Consider the following 16,621-nt stretch of genomic DNA (forward strand, 5'->3'; position numbering starts at 1 on the left):
TGGTCCAGGGAACACCAAGGGAGAAGCAGGTCAGTAACGAATGCAGAACAAACTCCAAATTAAGCCCAAGGCGGCAGCTTGCTGTGACAAGAGGGTGGGGGAGAGGGGGTGGCCTAGTGAAGCCAAACAGGATTTGAAAGCTAACGTTCTAGGAGAGTCTTGGCTGCAACAAAGAACACTGGAAAATCTCTCATAGTGACCACCTCGAAAAGAAACCTGAACTCCATCCTAACTTTTTCAGCTCTTCCCCCTTCTGGAGAGAAAAGAGGAGAGTTAGGGCAAGAGGACCCAGCAGCTTCGGGACCGCTGGTCAAGGCCTAGGGCAGCTTTAGGTCAGGAGGTGGAAAGGGAACAGAGAGGTCCCTCGAGGGAGCAGAAGGCACAGTCCTGCCCCCTCTTTTCCACCCCCGATCCCCAGGGCACCAGGGCTATACCACCACACACACACACCCTCCCCCTTCCCGAAGGCCAGACTCGCTCTGGGGGATTGAGGGTAGGAGAGAAAACCGCAACGTTATCGGAAACTCGCTCCTCCCTGCCCAGAGGCCAGGATCCGGGGGCTCTGCCCGAGTCCCGGGCACACTATCCCTGCCAGGGGCAGCAAACTGGCGTCCCGGCCTCCCCTCCCGACCTAGCTGGCCGGCCCCACCTTGACCCGCTTTCCCTGAATCTCCAGCGTCTTCATGGTGAAATCCACACCGATGGTGCTGCCCTGGCGCTCCGAAAAACTGCCCGTCTTGAAGCGCTGCACCACGCACGTCTTGCCCACGCTCGCATCCCCCACCAGCACCAGCTTGAACAGGAAATCGTACTGCTCGTCCGGCTCCCCCGGGCCCGGCCCCGACATGGCCCTGGCCCCGCGGGGACAGGAGGGCACTGCAGGCGGGCGGCGGAGATCTGGAGAGGAAGGGCACGGTCTCCGCGCAAAAAGAGCGCACGGTCGGTCCTTTCCGCTGCTTTCTCTCTTTCTGCTCCTCCTCCCAACGACGTGGAGCCGTCTCTGCTCAGGCTGCCGCCGCTGCACCTGCGGAACAGACACCACGGAACTGCCGCCCCGCTGCCAGGCTCGGCCCCAAGTCCAGCCCGGCCCCGAGCGCACCGCCTCCTGCCCGCCCCGTCTCCAGTCTGGCCCCTCAACGCCACCCCCTCCGCAGCCCGGCCCACAGCATCGCCGGCTCCTCAGTCCCGGTCTGGAGCATCATCGCTGCCCCCTCCTCCACCCCTGCTGAACACCTCCCCCTTCCCCTCCAGACCCATCCTCAGTCCAGTCCTCAGCCCCGCCCCCGGGCCCAGTCCGGCCCCCTCTAGCCCCGCCCCACAATTCTACTTTTCCCTCGCTAATCTGCTCCCCCTCCGCCGCCCTACACACAGCATCACCTCTCCCCAGTCGGGGTCCTCTGGCTCAGTTTTCCCCGCCTCCCACCCTCCAACCCTGCTGCACCCTCCCTCCCCTGGCTGGGTAGAACCCCACCCCAGTCGAGTCCCGGCCCTCTTAGCCCCACTCTCATCACCCTCTTGTCCCCGCCCTAATCGGCTCCCTCCGCACCGCCCCCTCCCCGGCCCTGCCCCTTAGCCCCGCCTTCATCATTCGCTTCCCAGCGTCTGGCCGCATAGTGCCGTCTGTGGCCCGCCCCAGCCCAGTCCTGCCCCGACCCAGAACTCTGCTTCTTGCTGTTGCCTTTCCCATCCCCCCCACCCCGCCCCGACCCCGCACCCACCTTCAACCTTCCCGCGCTAGTCCCCTGAACTAGGCGGGCCTTCTGCATCATCCCCACCCCCAACCCCTAGAGTCCCTGCCCTTCCTCACTCTGACCCCTCCGCTCCGCCCACTGTTCTGGGCCCCTCGGGTCGGGTCTTTGCTGACGTTCGCCTCTCCCTCTCCCTTTTTTCCTGCCTCCGGGGGACCTCAGCTGGACGAGAAGAGTCCTGGGACTCTCTGCTAGCTGCCGAGAACTTTAGCTTGACCTGCAGGGGTCGTGTAAGGTCAAGTCTAGGTTTCTGGGCCCAGCTAGGGCCATCTGAGCTGCAGTAACATATATGCATGAAGGGACCTTAGATATCATCTAATTCAGCCCCCTCATTTAACCGAGAAGAAAGCCGGTGATTTGCCCAAGGCCATATAGCTGACCAAGATTAGTGCTCAGATCTTTCCACCTCCAGAGTCTGGCCTTTCCACTTAGATCCAAATGGCCTCTCTAAATACCAAGTTTGAGCAAAAATGTAGTGCCCCAGGGAAGACTGACCATTTGGAGGGCAAAGCTAACCTCCAGGCTCTAATAAAGGTGAACTATAATACTCCCAAGTCAAGTCAACAAACTTGTGTGAAGTACTTCCTATGTGCCTGGCACTCCTTAGCAACTGTGGCAATACTAAGTAAAAACAGCCCCTGCCCTCAGGTAACTCTCCTTATGTTGCAAATATTGGTCATGGAAACCACTACATATGCACACTTTTTCTGCCTTTGTAAAATAACAGGCAATCAACATTAAGCTGAGCTTGAGGTTTACCTTTCATGTTATTTTAGAAACAATCCAAAAGGTTGCCATCTTTCTACTATAAAACTGAGAAGTATGCAGTTTGTCTTAATGAGAGTTGGTAGTCATTTTAGTGTTTATCACAGTGGCTTGCACATAATAAGTGTTTAACAATTATTTGTTTAATGAGTGGTACTTTCTGGGGCTTTAGCACACTGGAGTTTTTCAGAACACTGCCCATTTGGGGATGACCCCAAGCCCTACCTAGAAATTGTTCTCATCTCAACTATTTGTCTTTATGTGCCCTGTAACTGAGGCCCGCTTAGGGTAACATTCTTGCCTATGACTTTGTAGATTATGAAGTCAACAAAAAATTAAAATCCATGTTACTTACAGCCCTGGGTCTGGGTGTGGTCCTTTCCCCAAGAATTCCTGATCTTACAAAATATTATTTAAAAGGTTAAGAAATGTGGCAATGAGCTTGAAATCACTGAGCTTGCTGAGTTTTCCATGTTACATATAATGAGTAAATTGATCTGTGGATGTGCATAATATGGAGGTAATTTATTTCAAAAGACAGACAAGAAGCTACTGGTAATTCTGAAGATGTACTGACTCAGACCTGAGGATATATTAGAATGTTGAGTAATGAAAGGCCTAATTACTCTGGAATGGTTGGAAGACGTTTCTCCCCTCTTTCTCCTTAGTGGAAAAGAAAATAAAGACCTATTTGTAAATTATCGTGCACCGTGAAGAAAACCTGACTGGAGGCAACACAATTTTGAAAGCATCGATTTCCCAGGCTTCTGGGAGAGAGGAAGGTGCTAAACTATGAGAGGGAAGGTTCCTGGTTAAAAAAAGGCATTTGAAAGGACATTGGCGGCTACTAAGCCATTCGCCTACCTTCCTACTATCCAAGAATTGTACGATCAGAAAAGGGTGTGGGCCGAGCACCATCTTCAAACAGAAATGTTATAGGTGTCAGACTGTAGACTGGTAAGACTGAAGAGGGACTGAAGAAGCCCATTGAGCTTGGGTAAATTCTCTAGGGAGTTGCGGCCGACTGTGGCTTTGAGTAACCAGGTCAATTTTTGCAAGGTCAAAGGATCAGGCTTTGATTGATACTCTAGGAGAAGGTAAAGAGTTTATTTGTCCTACAGATATTCTTGGTCCTAGGACAACCTCAGAGAAATGGAGTCACTGACAGAGGTTATGGCAATTGACTGCCATATTGTTTCATTCAGCCTCTGGGAGATTTCCCAGACTCTGACTCCCTTTCCTGACCACCACTTCCCAATGCTGTAGTCTCCTTTAGAAAGTAAACTCTAATCGGGCCTCAGACCAAACACTTGGCACTTACTAGCTGTGTGACCCTGGGCAAGTAACTTAACCCCAGTTGCCTTAAAAGAAAAAAAAAAGAAGAAAGTAAACTCCTAGGTGGCATCTCTAGAGGACAGATTACCAGCCCTGGAGCCAGGAGGACCTGAGGTCAAATTTGGCCTCAGGTACTTGACACTTACTAGCTGTGTGACCCTTGGGAAGTCACTTAACCCCATTGCCTAGCTGGAAAAAAAAAAAAGAGAGAGGGTTGCCTTCCTTCCAGTGGTCAAGCACCGCTCATCTAAGAAGCTGTACTAGTCAATATAAAGCTGGGAGTGATCTAGCAAGCATTAAGCTCCTACTATGTGGCTGGCATTGTGCTAAAACTGGAGTTATAAATCCAGGCCAAAGCCAGTCCTGCCCTGAGCTCACAGTCTAATGGGGAGACAACATGCAAACTGCTACTGTCTATCTGAACAAGATATTGGAGAGAATCTTAGAGAGAAGGCCCTAGCGTCACCAGGAAGCAGAAGGGGGGATTTTAGCTGGAACATGAAAAAAGTTGGGATATGGAGATGATAACGAAGAGCCCTCCAGGCATGAGGGAAAACCAGAGCTTGCAGAGTTGGGAGATGGAAACTATTGTGCAAGGAACAGTACAAGGAGGGGCCTCAGAAGCCCTTAAGGTCCTTCTTGGTACAGAGGATGAAAAGAGAAGGGAATTGCCTCACCCCGGTCATGCAGGTGATGAACGGCAGATCCAGACTTCCAGAGAAGGTCCTCTAGAGCCAAACCAGTCTCCATTGTGGGTAGGGGGTACATCTTCCAAAGGGAGAGATCTTCAAAGCAGAACGAAGGACTCACCCCTTGACCTTGACCAGGGTGTTCCTCATCACGCCTGCTACAGGAAGATGTCTGGGAGGACAGCAACGAGATAGAGGAAGATTGGGAAGTGGGGCTACATTGCAATTTACACCATTATCTCTCTGCCCCCAGTCCAACCTCCCTATTACTACCCAGGGCACTACCATCCTCCCAATCACCTGGGTCTACCCTGTGCCTAGGTGACGTATTGGAGAGGGCATTGAGCCTGGAGTCAGGAAGACCCGAGTTCAAATGTAGCCTCAAATACTTACTACCTATGTGAGCTGGGCAGATCACTTGACCTTCGCTTCAGTTTCCTCAACTATAAAATGAGGATAATCATAGGACCTACCTCCCAGGGTTGTAGCAAGGATCAAATGAGATAAGGTTTGCAAAGTGCTTGGCACATAATAGGAGCTTATTACAGGCTTTTTGATGTGTTATCATCTGAAACTCTTCACTCTCACTTAACCCACACATCCCCACTAACCTGTGTTTGTGCATATGCAGTGGTGGTTTGTAGGTTGTGTTCCCCCTTAGACTGTAAGCTCCTTGAGAGCAGATCATTCCTTGTTCCAGTTGGCAACCTGAAGTAAAGACTACTGTCAAAGTAGCAAAAACTAGGATCTTTAGTGGAGGCAAAGGGATTGGCATCCAAGGCCACCATGACTCACCAAGAGGGTGTGCCCAAGGGGGCAGAGGTGGGCAGGGAGGAAGTCTCAAGGGAGGCACAGCCTGGTTAATGGAGAGTCCAGAGAGAAGGCTGGGAGAGGCTCAGGAGTGGCAGCAGCCTCGGGGGTCAAGTGAAGATGAAAGAGGGCTCCTGACATCTCTTTAAATGTCCTCTCACACATAGCTACCACCCTAGTTCAGACCCCCATCACTTCTTTTTCTTTTAATTGATTTATTTTGATTTATCAACAATCATTTCCATAAGTTTTTATTTAAAATTTTTCCTCCCCCCCTCCCCAAGACAGCAAGCAATCTGATATAGCCCCATCACTTCTTACCGTAAATTTCTAACAGTCTGGAGTTTCTCCCTACTCCAGTCCATCCTTCACTCAGCTGCCATGGTGGGTTTGACCATGACACCCCCCTACTCCATGAGCTCCATGAGCATTTCTTTCAGGATCAACTATAAAGTCCTGTCTTTGGCATCCAAAGCTCTTTATAATTTGTCCCCTTCTTCCTACCTTTCCATTCTGCTTTAATTGTACTCTCCTATGCTCCAGCCTCACTGTACTAGTTGCAGTTCCTTAAACAGGACACACCAGACGCCCGCATGCCTAGAACACCATCCCTTCTCACCTCTACCACTTTGATTTCCTTCAAGCCTCCACTTAAAGCTCACCTTCAGCAGGAGGCCTTTGCTAGTTTCCCTAGCTTCTAGTCAGTAGGTCAATTTAATAAGTGATTGCTAAGTGACAAGTCCTATGCTGAGCTCTGGCATATGATGGAAGCCAAATGTAGCCTCTCTCCTCAAGGAAATGACGTTCTAATGGAGGAGGCAGTAAATGACTGGGTGCATATGACATATGTATGGAATGGATGTAAGGGAACTGAAGAGGGGAGGGCACTAGCAGCTGAAAAGATAGGTCAAGGGAAGATTGTCTTGTTGAAGACTAGAGCCCAGCAGGAAGGGGGAGGGTGCAGGGCATTGCCGGCACTGGGGACAGCCAGTGCAAAAGATGGGCACGGGAGATGGAATATTGTTTTCAAGGAACAGCAAGCAGGCAAGCGTGTAGAGCTGGATCCAAGAGTGTGCAGAAGAGAAGGAAGTGGAAGAAGGGAAGGTAGGAAGGGGCCGGGTTATTCAGAGGTTTAAATGCCAAACACTTGATCCTGGGGGAAATGAGCAGCCAGGGGAGTTCACTAAACAGTAAATAGTCAGTAAACATTGATGAAGCACCTACTAAGTGCAGGACACTGTACTCAGCACAGGGGATACAATTACTAAAAAAGAAAGACAGTTCCTGCCCTGGAGGAGCTTCTAATTTGGGGGGGGGGGTGTGACAATATACAAAAGAAAGCTGAAAAAGGAGAGAGATGCCTGGGGGCATGGGAGAAAAGTCCAAGAAATCCCTAAGTAGTGTAGCCAGGTGAAAAATGAGGTGAAGATGACCTAATGAGAGCCACGATTTAGTTTATTTCTGGAAGCAATTGGGATTAAGTGACTTGCCCAGGGTCACACAGCTAGTAAAATATTTGAGGCTGGGTTTGAACTCAGGTCTTCCTAACTCCGAGGCTGATTGTCGTATCTATGCTTCAGAAAAATCACCTTGGAAGCTTAGTAGAGGATGGGTTAGAGTGGGAAGCTACTAGTGACTGTGCATTTCAGATTACCTGCTAAATACTCTCTATATGGGACAGATAGGGTAGAGCCCTGGGCCTGGAGTCAGGAAGACCCGAGTTCAAATGTGATCTCAGACACTAGCTGTGTGACCTTGGGCAAGTCATTTAACCCAATCTACTGGAGAAGGAAATGACAAACTGCTTCAGTGTCTTTGCTAAGAAAACCTCACGGCCAGTAGGGCAAGAACTAAGAGTCACACCACTAAATAGTTCACTCTCTGTATGTCTTGTATGTACCTAGTTATTTACATGTAGTCTCCCTCTTTAGAATATAAACTCCTTGAGGGCAGGGACTGCTTTTGCGTTTCTTTGTACCCTCAGGGCCAACATAGTGTTTGGAATATCATAGTACTTAATAAATGCTTATTATGGGCAGCTAGGTACTTCAGACAAAGCACTGATTCTCAAGTCAGGAGGATGTAAATTCAAATCTAGCCTCAGCCACTTTCTAGCCATGTGACCCTGGACAAGTCACTTACCCCTGATTGCCTAAAAAAAATTTTTTTTTACTATAATAATAATAGCTAGCATTTTTGTAGCATCTTAAAATTGGCCAGGGTCTTTTCATATATTATCTCATTTGATCTTCACAACTACCCAGTGAAGTAAGGACTATTATCTTCCCACTTTATAGATGAGGAAACTGACACACAGGAAGATTAAGTAACTTGCCCAGGATCACATAGATACAAAAAAAAAAAAGCACAGAACTTGAACTCGAGTCAGTTTGACCCCAAGCTCAGCATTATTCACTGAACTACCCCGATGACTGGGTGGTAACTGACCATTGGAGAGGCTGCTTGTCAGGGAATTCTTCAATCTAGAAGTCCCAAAATCTTCCAGGGAGTTAATCCTTGCACCCTGATGTGTTTGAATGGAGGTCAATAAATGTAGAGACGTTGGTTCTAATTCTTCCTTACAAGGTGACTGATGTGAAAATATGTTTAATAGAAATGTATATGTATAGCCTATATCAGATTGTACTCTGTCTTGGGGAGGGAGGAGGAGAAAAATTTAAACTCAAAAGTGTATGGAAGTGATTATTGAAAACTAAAAATAATATATTTTTTAAAATTTTAAAAGATTAAAAAAATTAAAAATTTAAAATTTTTTTTAAAATGTAGAGACAAGACTCCAGTCATCTTACCCAAGAGAATAATAAGACAGTTGCCAGGTGTGCAAGGCAAAAGGAGTCTGTCAGGTGAAGCTGCTCAGAGTTTTGAGGCTGAGTCATAGGGACAGGATGGTAGGTGATTTGGGGTTGGAGTGTTAACCTTGGGGTCTCTGGAGTTGCTGGAGGTCAGGTTTGTTCCAGGAGGGATATTTTCTCTGTAATTAAACCCATCAGACTAGCATGGTAGGACTGGATAGTTCTAAGACTGTGGAGGCCTCCTCCTAGAGAGAAGTCAGGCTACTCCTGTGCTTGCCAGCCAGTGAGGGTTCGTCTTTATTTATGTAACCCTGTAGCTCTGTTTCTTTGGTTTCTAAAGTTCCTTTTTCTGAGATGTTTCCGTCAAACTCACAGTCTACTACTTCCACATACCTGAATTCATAAACTTCTCAAAATAGAAAATATTTGCTAGCAAGGTACATACAATTCAATTAACTTTTTTTTTAAGCCTTTAGTTCCACTCAATAGAACAGAATCTTCTCGAAGGCAGAAACTGTTTCATTTTTGCCTTTGCATTCCCAGAGCCTTATCAATGTTTGGTGTGTATTAGGTGTTTAACAAATGCTAGTTGCTTATCAATTAATTGACCTGTTTTATGCAAATCATTATGCTTACTGCTAGAGAAGGTACACTGTTTAGAAAAGATAACATCATGAAACTTACGGTCTGGTAAAGAACAAATTCTCCTATCCTAAGGGCTGAAATTTCTAGTGTTCTCCTATTAAATATTTTTTCCTAATAATGAATATGATTTATGGGATTATCACACAAAATGCACCACCTCTCTCTATACTCTAGAACAAGGTTTCCCAGCTTTTTTTGTAGGGTGTCTCTGTACTCATTCTGTATGAAAGGAAATAAATTCTATAGCTTACCAAGCATGTGCACGTAAAAAATAAAATGGAGAAATTAATTCATTTCAATGGATAATATTATTTATCAAAATTATTTATCAGAAATTCTGTACAGGCTTAACAAGTTTTTTTGTACTCCCTGGAAGTATTCACACCCCAGGTTGAAACCCTCCCTCCAGCTCCTCCCCCACCCCCTCCCCCATTGTGAAGACAAGTATTTTTCCCACTATTCAGCTTTAATATGGGGATAATAAGAGCATCTTATCTTACAGGGTTGTCATGCTTAGCACAAAATGCTTATTCCCTTGCTTTTCAACTCCCCCACCCCCCATAGGTAAGCTTGAAGGTTACAAAGTTCAGAGAAGGTGCCAATTTGTATTGGTAGAAGGAATTTCTTCATCCGGGAGTTCCCTATAGCAGTGATTCTCAAACTTCTTGGTCATAGGACTTGTTTTTACTCTTTTTTATTTTTATTTTTAGGCAATTGGGGTTAAATGACTTGCCCAGGGTCACCCAGCTAGTAAGCCGTCAAGTGTTTGGTCTGAGGGATTTGAATTCAGTTCCCCCTGATTTCAGGGCCAGTGCTCACCTGTTTTTACTCTTAAAAATTACTGAGAACCCTAAAGAGCTTTTGTTTATGTGTGTTATCTCTATTAATATTTATCACATTAGAAATTTAACTGATACTGGGGCAGCTAGGTGGCTCAGTGGATAGAGCACCGGCCTTGAAATCAAGAGGACCTGAGTTCAAATCTGGCCTCAGACCAAACACTTGACACTCACTAGCTGTGTGACACTGGGCAAGTCACTTAACCTCAATTGCCCAAAAATAAAAACAAAACAAAAAGAAATTTAACTGATAACATTAAAATATTTATTTATTAATTCATTTACAAATAACAATAATAAAAAATTACATGTTAACATAAATATCATTTTTACAAAAATAACTGTATTTTTAAAAGAAAAATTAGTGAGAAGAGTGACATTACTTAACATTTTTGCAAATCTAATGTCTGGCTTAATAAAAGATAGTTGAATTCTCATCTCTGCTTCTGCATTCAATTTCTCATGATAAGTTGTTTTAGTTGACGTATAGGAATAAAATCCAGCCTCCCACAAATAGGTGGTTGGAAAAAGGAGGAGGATTTTAATGGGTTTTTCAGTTAATTAAGGATATTCTTTGAGATATCAGAACCAAACAAGTGGTATTTGCTTTTGGGTTAATTGCACTGTGGCATTTAAAACCAGATCTATAAACTTTTCATATTCTGCCACATTAAAATCATTGATGTTGTAGTTTGAATCCTTAAACAGGTCTTTTACCCCTGCATGATTTTGTACATCATGCTACAACAAAGAAGTTGTTGGGGAAATATTGATTAGCTGAGTTATGCAAATCTTCCAAATGTGAACACATTTCATTATACAAGATCAAAAAATCATATTCATTAATATCACTGGCCAATCCCTTCAGAAAAGTCTTTAAATATTGAGAAGCTGCCCAAGCTTGTGGTGATAGATACAAGAATTCCAAAATTTAAATTTTCCCATGAAAACTCAAATTTTATAGTTCACAATACTGGTGGTTGTTTTTCTTAAAGTGAGAGGCTCACTTTGTTCATTATAAAGAAAATGCCCGCTAGATACCCAAGTCTGAATAACCATAGTTTGTCTTTCAGGTAAAAGTGGTATTCTGCTCACAACTTGAATAATTAATTATACAAATAGTTTTCCTGAGACAACCCTTTCACTTGGGTATGCAATTTGTTATGCATACTTCACATTTTGTCACATGATATTAAAAAGAGTATTAAAAGATATATTCAAGGGTCAAGATTTAATAAAAATTAATAATTTTAGTGCTTCATCAAGGACATTCTTAAGTGGAAATGGCATTTTTTAAAAAAACTTTGAGTGTGTGCTGAAGAATAAAATGATTATTCTTACTGCTGCCTTAATTGGTGCTAGGGTGACAGAAGCTTTTCCAGCTATTGCTTTTGTACTGTTAATACAAATGTCAACACAGTTGTCCCCAGAGAAACCGTCAGATTCAAAAAAGTGATTCAACCCTCTAAATATTTCAGCATATTTTTCAGCATATGGTGGAAGATGTATTGATAACATTAGACATCCTTGAAGAAGCCGACGAGTGGGAGCGATGTTTTGGAACAGGATTGTTTTTGTTTTTAATCATCTCTCAAAATTACTCAGTTCATAAACATGTTTTAAGCATCTGTTACATGCTTTGTTTAATTGATCTGCTCTGTACAGATCTGCATTGAGCTTGGTGCTGGAGATCTAACAAGCCCGACTTTGTTGCCAAGCATTCACATCAAAGATCTTCAATGATTAGTTGGTGCTGATTTCTGAGGAACATGGGCAAAACAGCAACTCTGGTCTCTAGATTTGTCCATTTCTAAGACAAAAGTACAATTCTGCAGGTGACATATTAGCTCAGTCTTTGTGTGTAGCTAAAGCTTTGTTGCTGTCACTATACACTGTCCTTTCTTCTCAAAGAGGACCAGTGATGTCAAGCAACGAGCTTGAATTCACTGGTCATGTAGCCTTTGGAAAACTCCACTGTATACTCATGAGAGAATGAAAGTAAAAGAAGGAAAGTCATGAACATAGTTCATTATGATAATTATGAAGAGTTTTGACCTCCTAGTCCCTCTGGGACTCTCAGGCTCTGCAGACCACACTTGGATAACCACTACCCTGTTCCAATGAAGTCACAGATCTAGTTCCTACTCCATATCCTATCTTCATCAAAATGATCATTGTTTCCACCATTGCTAGGTGCTTGGTCATAGGATCTGTATTTAATACAGAATAAGAGGCTACAGACTTGTTGTAATTTGAGGACATTCTTTTCTACTTCTTGTTTTTGCTTTTTTATTTTTAGGCAGTTGGGGTTATCCAGGGTCACACAGCTAGTAAGTGTCAAGTGTTTGGTCTGAGGCCACATTTGAACTCAGGTCCTCCTGACTTCAGGCTGGTGCTCTATCCACTGCCCCACCTAGCTACCCCACTCTTCTATTTCTAGACCTTCTCTCCAGAAAACTCATCCCTGGGAGTTATCATCCTGCAATATCCACCCAGTTTTGGTACCCTCACCTCATCTGCCCCTCTGATTGGAGGGCAGAGCCAAAACCTCCATTGAAGGAGGGAGATCAGGCCAAACATCTGTTTCCCATATTGTGCTGAAAATTCCTTTGGATTTCTCTATCGTGTAACTCCTGATACCTACTCACCACTTTTGCCTTCTAGCTTCCTTTGCATGTTTTCTTCCCTCATTAGATTGTAAACTTCTTGAAGACTATCTTTTTTTTTCATATTTGTATCCCCAGTGCTTAGCACCATTCCTGGTACAATAATAGGTGCTTAATACAGGTTTATAAACATTTGATATGGGTGGGAAAGTAGACTTATGGTTTCTCAGTTATTGACTCTTTAGTGAAAATAATAAGGTCAGAGATATTTTTCCTATTCCTTTGGTATCTTCACTCCCTTCAGGTACCTTGAGAATTTATCCTTCAAGGCCCTAAGAACTGTCATGCCTCCAGCCTTGACCTCCTTTGTATTTACTTGGCTTACTGCCATCTTTACTTCCTCATCCACAACTGTTATGTTAGTATCTAAATGGGACTCCAGTAACCTTGATGGTTTAAAAAAAAAAAGTCAAGGGGTGGAGCCAAGATGGTGGAGGGAAAGCGGTGACTTGCTTGAGCTCTCCCCCAAACCCCTCCAAATACCTGTAAAAAATGGCTCTAAACAAATTCTGAAGCAGCAGAACCCACAAAAAGACAGAGTGAAGCAAATTTCTAGCCCAAGACAACCTGGACGGTTGATCAGAGAGGTGCATCGTACCAGGCTGGGAGCGCAGCACAGCGCAGCATGGACGTGCAGGCCGCAGTGAACCTGGAGTAGGCCTCAGAGGACTGAATCGTGGACAGCTGTGGCGGTTTCCAGACTTCTCAACCCATGAACACCAAAGATGACTGAGAAGGTCAGTGGGAAAAGTCTGTTTCTGCGGTGCTGAGAGTGGAGCGCAGGTCTCAGCTCCAGTTCCCTGAGAGTGCAGAGCGCGGGTCCCAGGGGCAGCGGCTGCCTCCTGAGCTTCAGGCCCACAGACTGAGGAGGAATCGAGTGGCTGATCAGAGGGGGATTGCGGGGGTGTCTTTGCCAGTGCTGAGGCAGGAATCTCTTGCTTTGCCTGTGCTTGGATCTGGGTCACAGTTCTGGGCAGCAGTCCTGGGGTGAGGAGGAGCGCTGGTGGGTGGAGCTTGTAGTGGTTGTGAAGAGAAAACCCTCCTCACAGTTCCAGGACAAAAAGGAGTGCTTGTGGTCACTAATAGACCAGAGCCACAGGCCAAGAAAGGAGTAAACACCTCGCCCCTTATCATACCACCTTGCAAGAACTGAAAATTTACAGGTCCCTACAAGTATCTCTGAAAACAGCTGTACAAACTCCTGAAGCTTGGGACAGTACATTCTCCACATTGGAAGCAGATTTATACCTTAACAAAGAGTTTAAAACTCAAGTAATTAGCTGGGATCATGAGCAAGCAGAGCAAAAAGAGTCAGACTATATTATCTTACTTTGGTGACAAACAAGATCAAAACATACAACCAGAAGAAGACAACAAAGTCAGAGCTCCTACATCCAAAGCCTCCAAGAAAAATATGAATCAGTCCCAGGCCTTGGAAGAGCTCAAAAGGGATTCTGAATAAAATAAGTGGAGGAAAAACTGGGAAGAGAAATGAGAGTGATGCAAGAAAATCATGAAAAAAAAGTCAACAGCTTGCTAAAGGAGACCCAAAAAAATACTGAAGAAAATAATACCTTAAGAAATAGCCTAACCCAAATGTCAAAAGAGGTCCAAAAAGCCAATGAGGAGAAAAATGCCCTAAAAAGAAAAATTGGCCAAATGGAAAAGGAAGTCAAAAGATTACTAAAGAAAATACTTCTTTAAAAATTAGAGTAGAGCAATTGGAAGCTAGTAACTTTATGAGAAATCAAGACACTGTAAAACAAATCCAAAAGCATGAAAAAATAGAAGATAATGTGAAATATCTCACTGGAAAAACAACTGACCTGGAAAATAGATCCAGGAGAGAGAATTTTAAAATTATTGGACTATCTGAAAGCCATGTTCAAAAAAAGAGCCTAGACATCATCTTTCAAGAAATTATCAAGGAAAACTGCCCTGGTATTTTAGAACCAGAGGGCAAAATAGAAATTGAAAGAATCCACCGATCTCCTCCTGAAAGAGATCCCAAGGAAAAACTCCCAGGATATTGTGCCAAGTTCCAGAGTTTCCCAGGTCAAAGAGAAAATATTACAAGCTGCCAGAAAGAAACAATTCAAGTATGGTGAAACACAATCAGGATAACACAAGATTTAGCAGCTTCTACATTAAAAGGACTGCAGGGCATGGAATATAATATTATATCCAGAGGGCAAAGGAGATAGGATTACAACCAAGAATCACCTACCCAGCAAAACTGAGTATAATCCTTCAAGGGGAAAAAATGGTCATTCAGTGTGAAATAGAGGACTTTCAAGCATCTTGATGAAAAGACCAGAGCTGAATAGAAAATTTGACTTTCAAAATACAAGACTCAAGTGGAAACATGAAGAGGTAAACAGGAAAGAGAAATCATAGAGACTTATTAAAGTTGAACTGTTTACATTCCTGCATGGAAAGATGATATTTATAATTCATGAGACCTTTGTCAGTATTAGGGTAGTTGGAGGGAAAAAAATTATATGTATGTTATGTATAGATAGATAGATAGATAGATAGATAGATAGATAGATAGATAGATAGAGGGCACAAGGTGAGTTGAAGTTTAAGGGGTCATATCTGGAGAATAAAATTAAGGGATGAGAGAGCATTATACTAGGAGAAGAAGAAAGGCAGATGTAGAACAGGGTAAATTATCTCACAAAAAAACAGAAAAGAAAAGGCTCTTACAGTGGAGTGGAAACAGGGGAAGATGAGAGGGAATGAGTGAATCTTATTCTCATCAGATCTGGCTTAAGGAGGGAATAACACACATTCAATCGGGTATGGAAATCTGTCTTACCCTACAGGAAAATAGGGGGAGAAGGGGACAAGAGAGCAGGGGGATGATAGAGAGGAGGGCAGATTGGGAAAGGGGGTAATCAGAAGCAAATGCTTCTGAGGAGGGACAGGGTCAAAAGAAAGAACAGAATAAATGGGGGGGCAGGATAGGATTAAGGGAAATAGTTTTTCACAACACGTCTACGATAAGAAGTGTTTTGCATAACTGCACATGTATGGCCTGTATTGAGTTGCTTGCCTTTTCAATGAGGGTGGGTGGGGAGGGAGGAAGGGAGAAAATTTGGAACCCAAAGTTTTAAAAAGACATGTTTAAAAAAATGTTTTCACATGCAACTGGGAAATAACATGTGCAGGAAATGGGGTACAGAAGTCTATCCTTCCCTGCAGGAAAATAGAAGGGGAAGGGGATAAGAGAAGGGAGGGGGGAGAGATAGAAAAGAGGACAGACTAGGGGAAGGGGTATTCAGAATGCATGCCATCTTGGTGTGGGGGGAGAGATGAGATGGGGAAAAAATTTGGAACTCAAAATCTTGTGGAAGTAAATGTTGAAAACTAAAAATAAATAAATTTGTATTTAAAAAAAGTCATAAAAGTTTTTGCAGATCTGCATTTTTTGTCTGTTCATTGTTTTTCCTTTGAGATTCATTTTTAGATGCCTTTGTGATAACTTAATTTAATTGGGTCTCTTACCAAGATTGCTTCAAACTGGTTTTTCCCTCCATTGCTTCTTGTTGCCTTATAAAACAATACTGCTCATGATCTATCATCTTTATTTTTATTTTTTTTAGGCAATTAGGGTTAAGTGACTTACCCAGGATCACACATCTAGTAAATGTCAAATGTTTGTCTGAGGCTAGATTTGAACTCGGGTTCTCCTGATTTCAGGGCCAGTGCTCTATCCACCTAGCTTCCCCCCCCCCATCATCTTTATTTTACAAAGCAATTTTATTCTAAGCCAATGTTACCTTTGCTATAGCTTTCCTCTTGGCAAATAAGTCAAGGATTTACTGAATGAAATGGTTTTAAGCCTTTAGTTTCCTTGTTATGGCAATTTGATTTATATGAATTAAACTTGTGCATGAAATTATTATAAAATAGTGTCAATGTTCTTTCCTCCAACTGTGTCCCATTTTTAGCATCAATAGTTTGTCTAAATAAATCAGGTTGCAGTTTTTTTATCTGAAGACTATATTTTGGGGGCATCGTTTTTGTTATTTTAAACTTTGTATTAATCTTGATCTTTGCTCTAAGAAGTCGGTGGATTGTATGTAGTCAATTAATTAAAAAATTACTCTTGTACTAGTGGCCAGTTGTTTCCTGTCTGTTACAAGGAGAAGGGAGGGAATAAGTATTTATATAGTGTCTGTCATGTGCCAAGTACAAAGGACTTTTTATAAATAGTTCATTTGCAGTTGAGGAAACTGAAGCAAACAGAAATTTAGTTACTTGCTAAGGTCCCACAAGTGGGGAATAAATTAACTGAGAAATGGC

At 43.6% G+C, this 16,621-nt stretch overlaps 1 protein-coding gene across 1 annotated transcript in view; it reads right to left on the reverse strand.

Moving 5' to 3' along the window:
- RAB43 (RAB43, member RAS oncogene family) overlaps nucleotides 1-1,127 on the reverse strand; it is a 33,490-nt gene extending 32,363 nt beyond the window's left edge. Inside the window, exon 1 of the mRNA XM_020981216.2 lies at nucleotides 650-1,127. Coding sequence (XP_020836875.1) covers nucleotides 650-847 — 198 coding nt within the window. The 5' untranslated portion in view covers nucleotides 848-1,127. The remainder of the gene's footprint in view (nucleotides 1-649) is intronic.
- Nucleotides 1,128-16,621: the final 15,494 nt, after the last annotated feature.

The sequence above is a fragment of the Phascolarctos cinereus genome, unplaced genomic scaffold (genome assembly GCF_003287225.1).
Source record: "Phascolarctos cinereus isolate Bilbo 61053 unplaced genomic scaffold, phaCin_HiC Scaffold_4;HRSCAF=312, whole genome shotgun sequence".
NCBI classification, from domain to species: Eukaryota; Metazoa; Chordata; class Mammalia; order Diprotodontia; family Phascolarctidae; genus Phascolarctos; species Phascolarctos cinereus.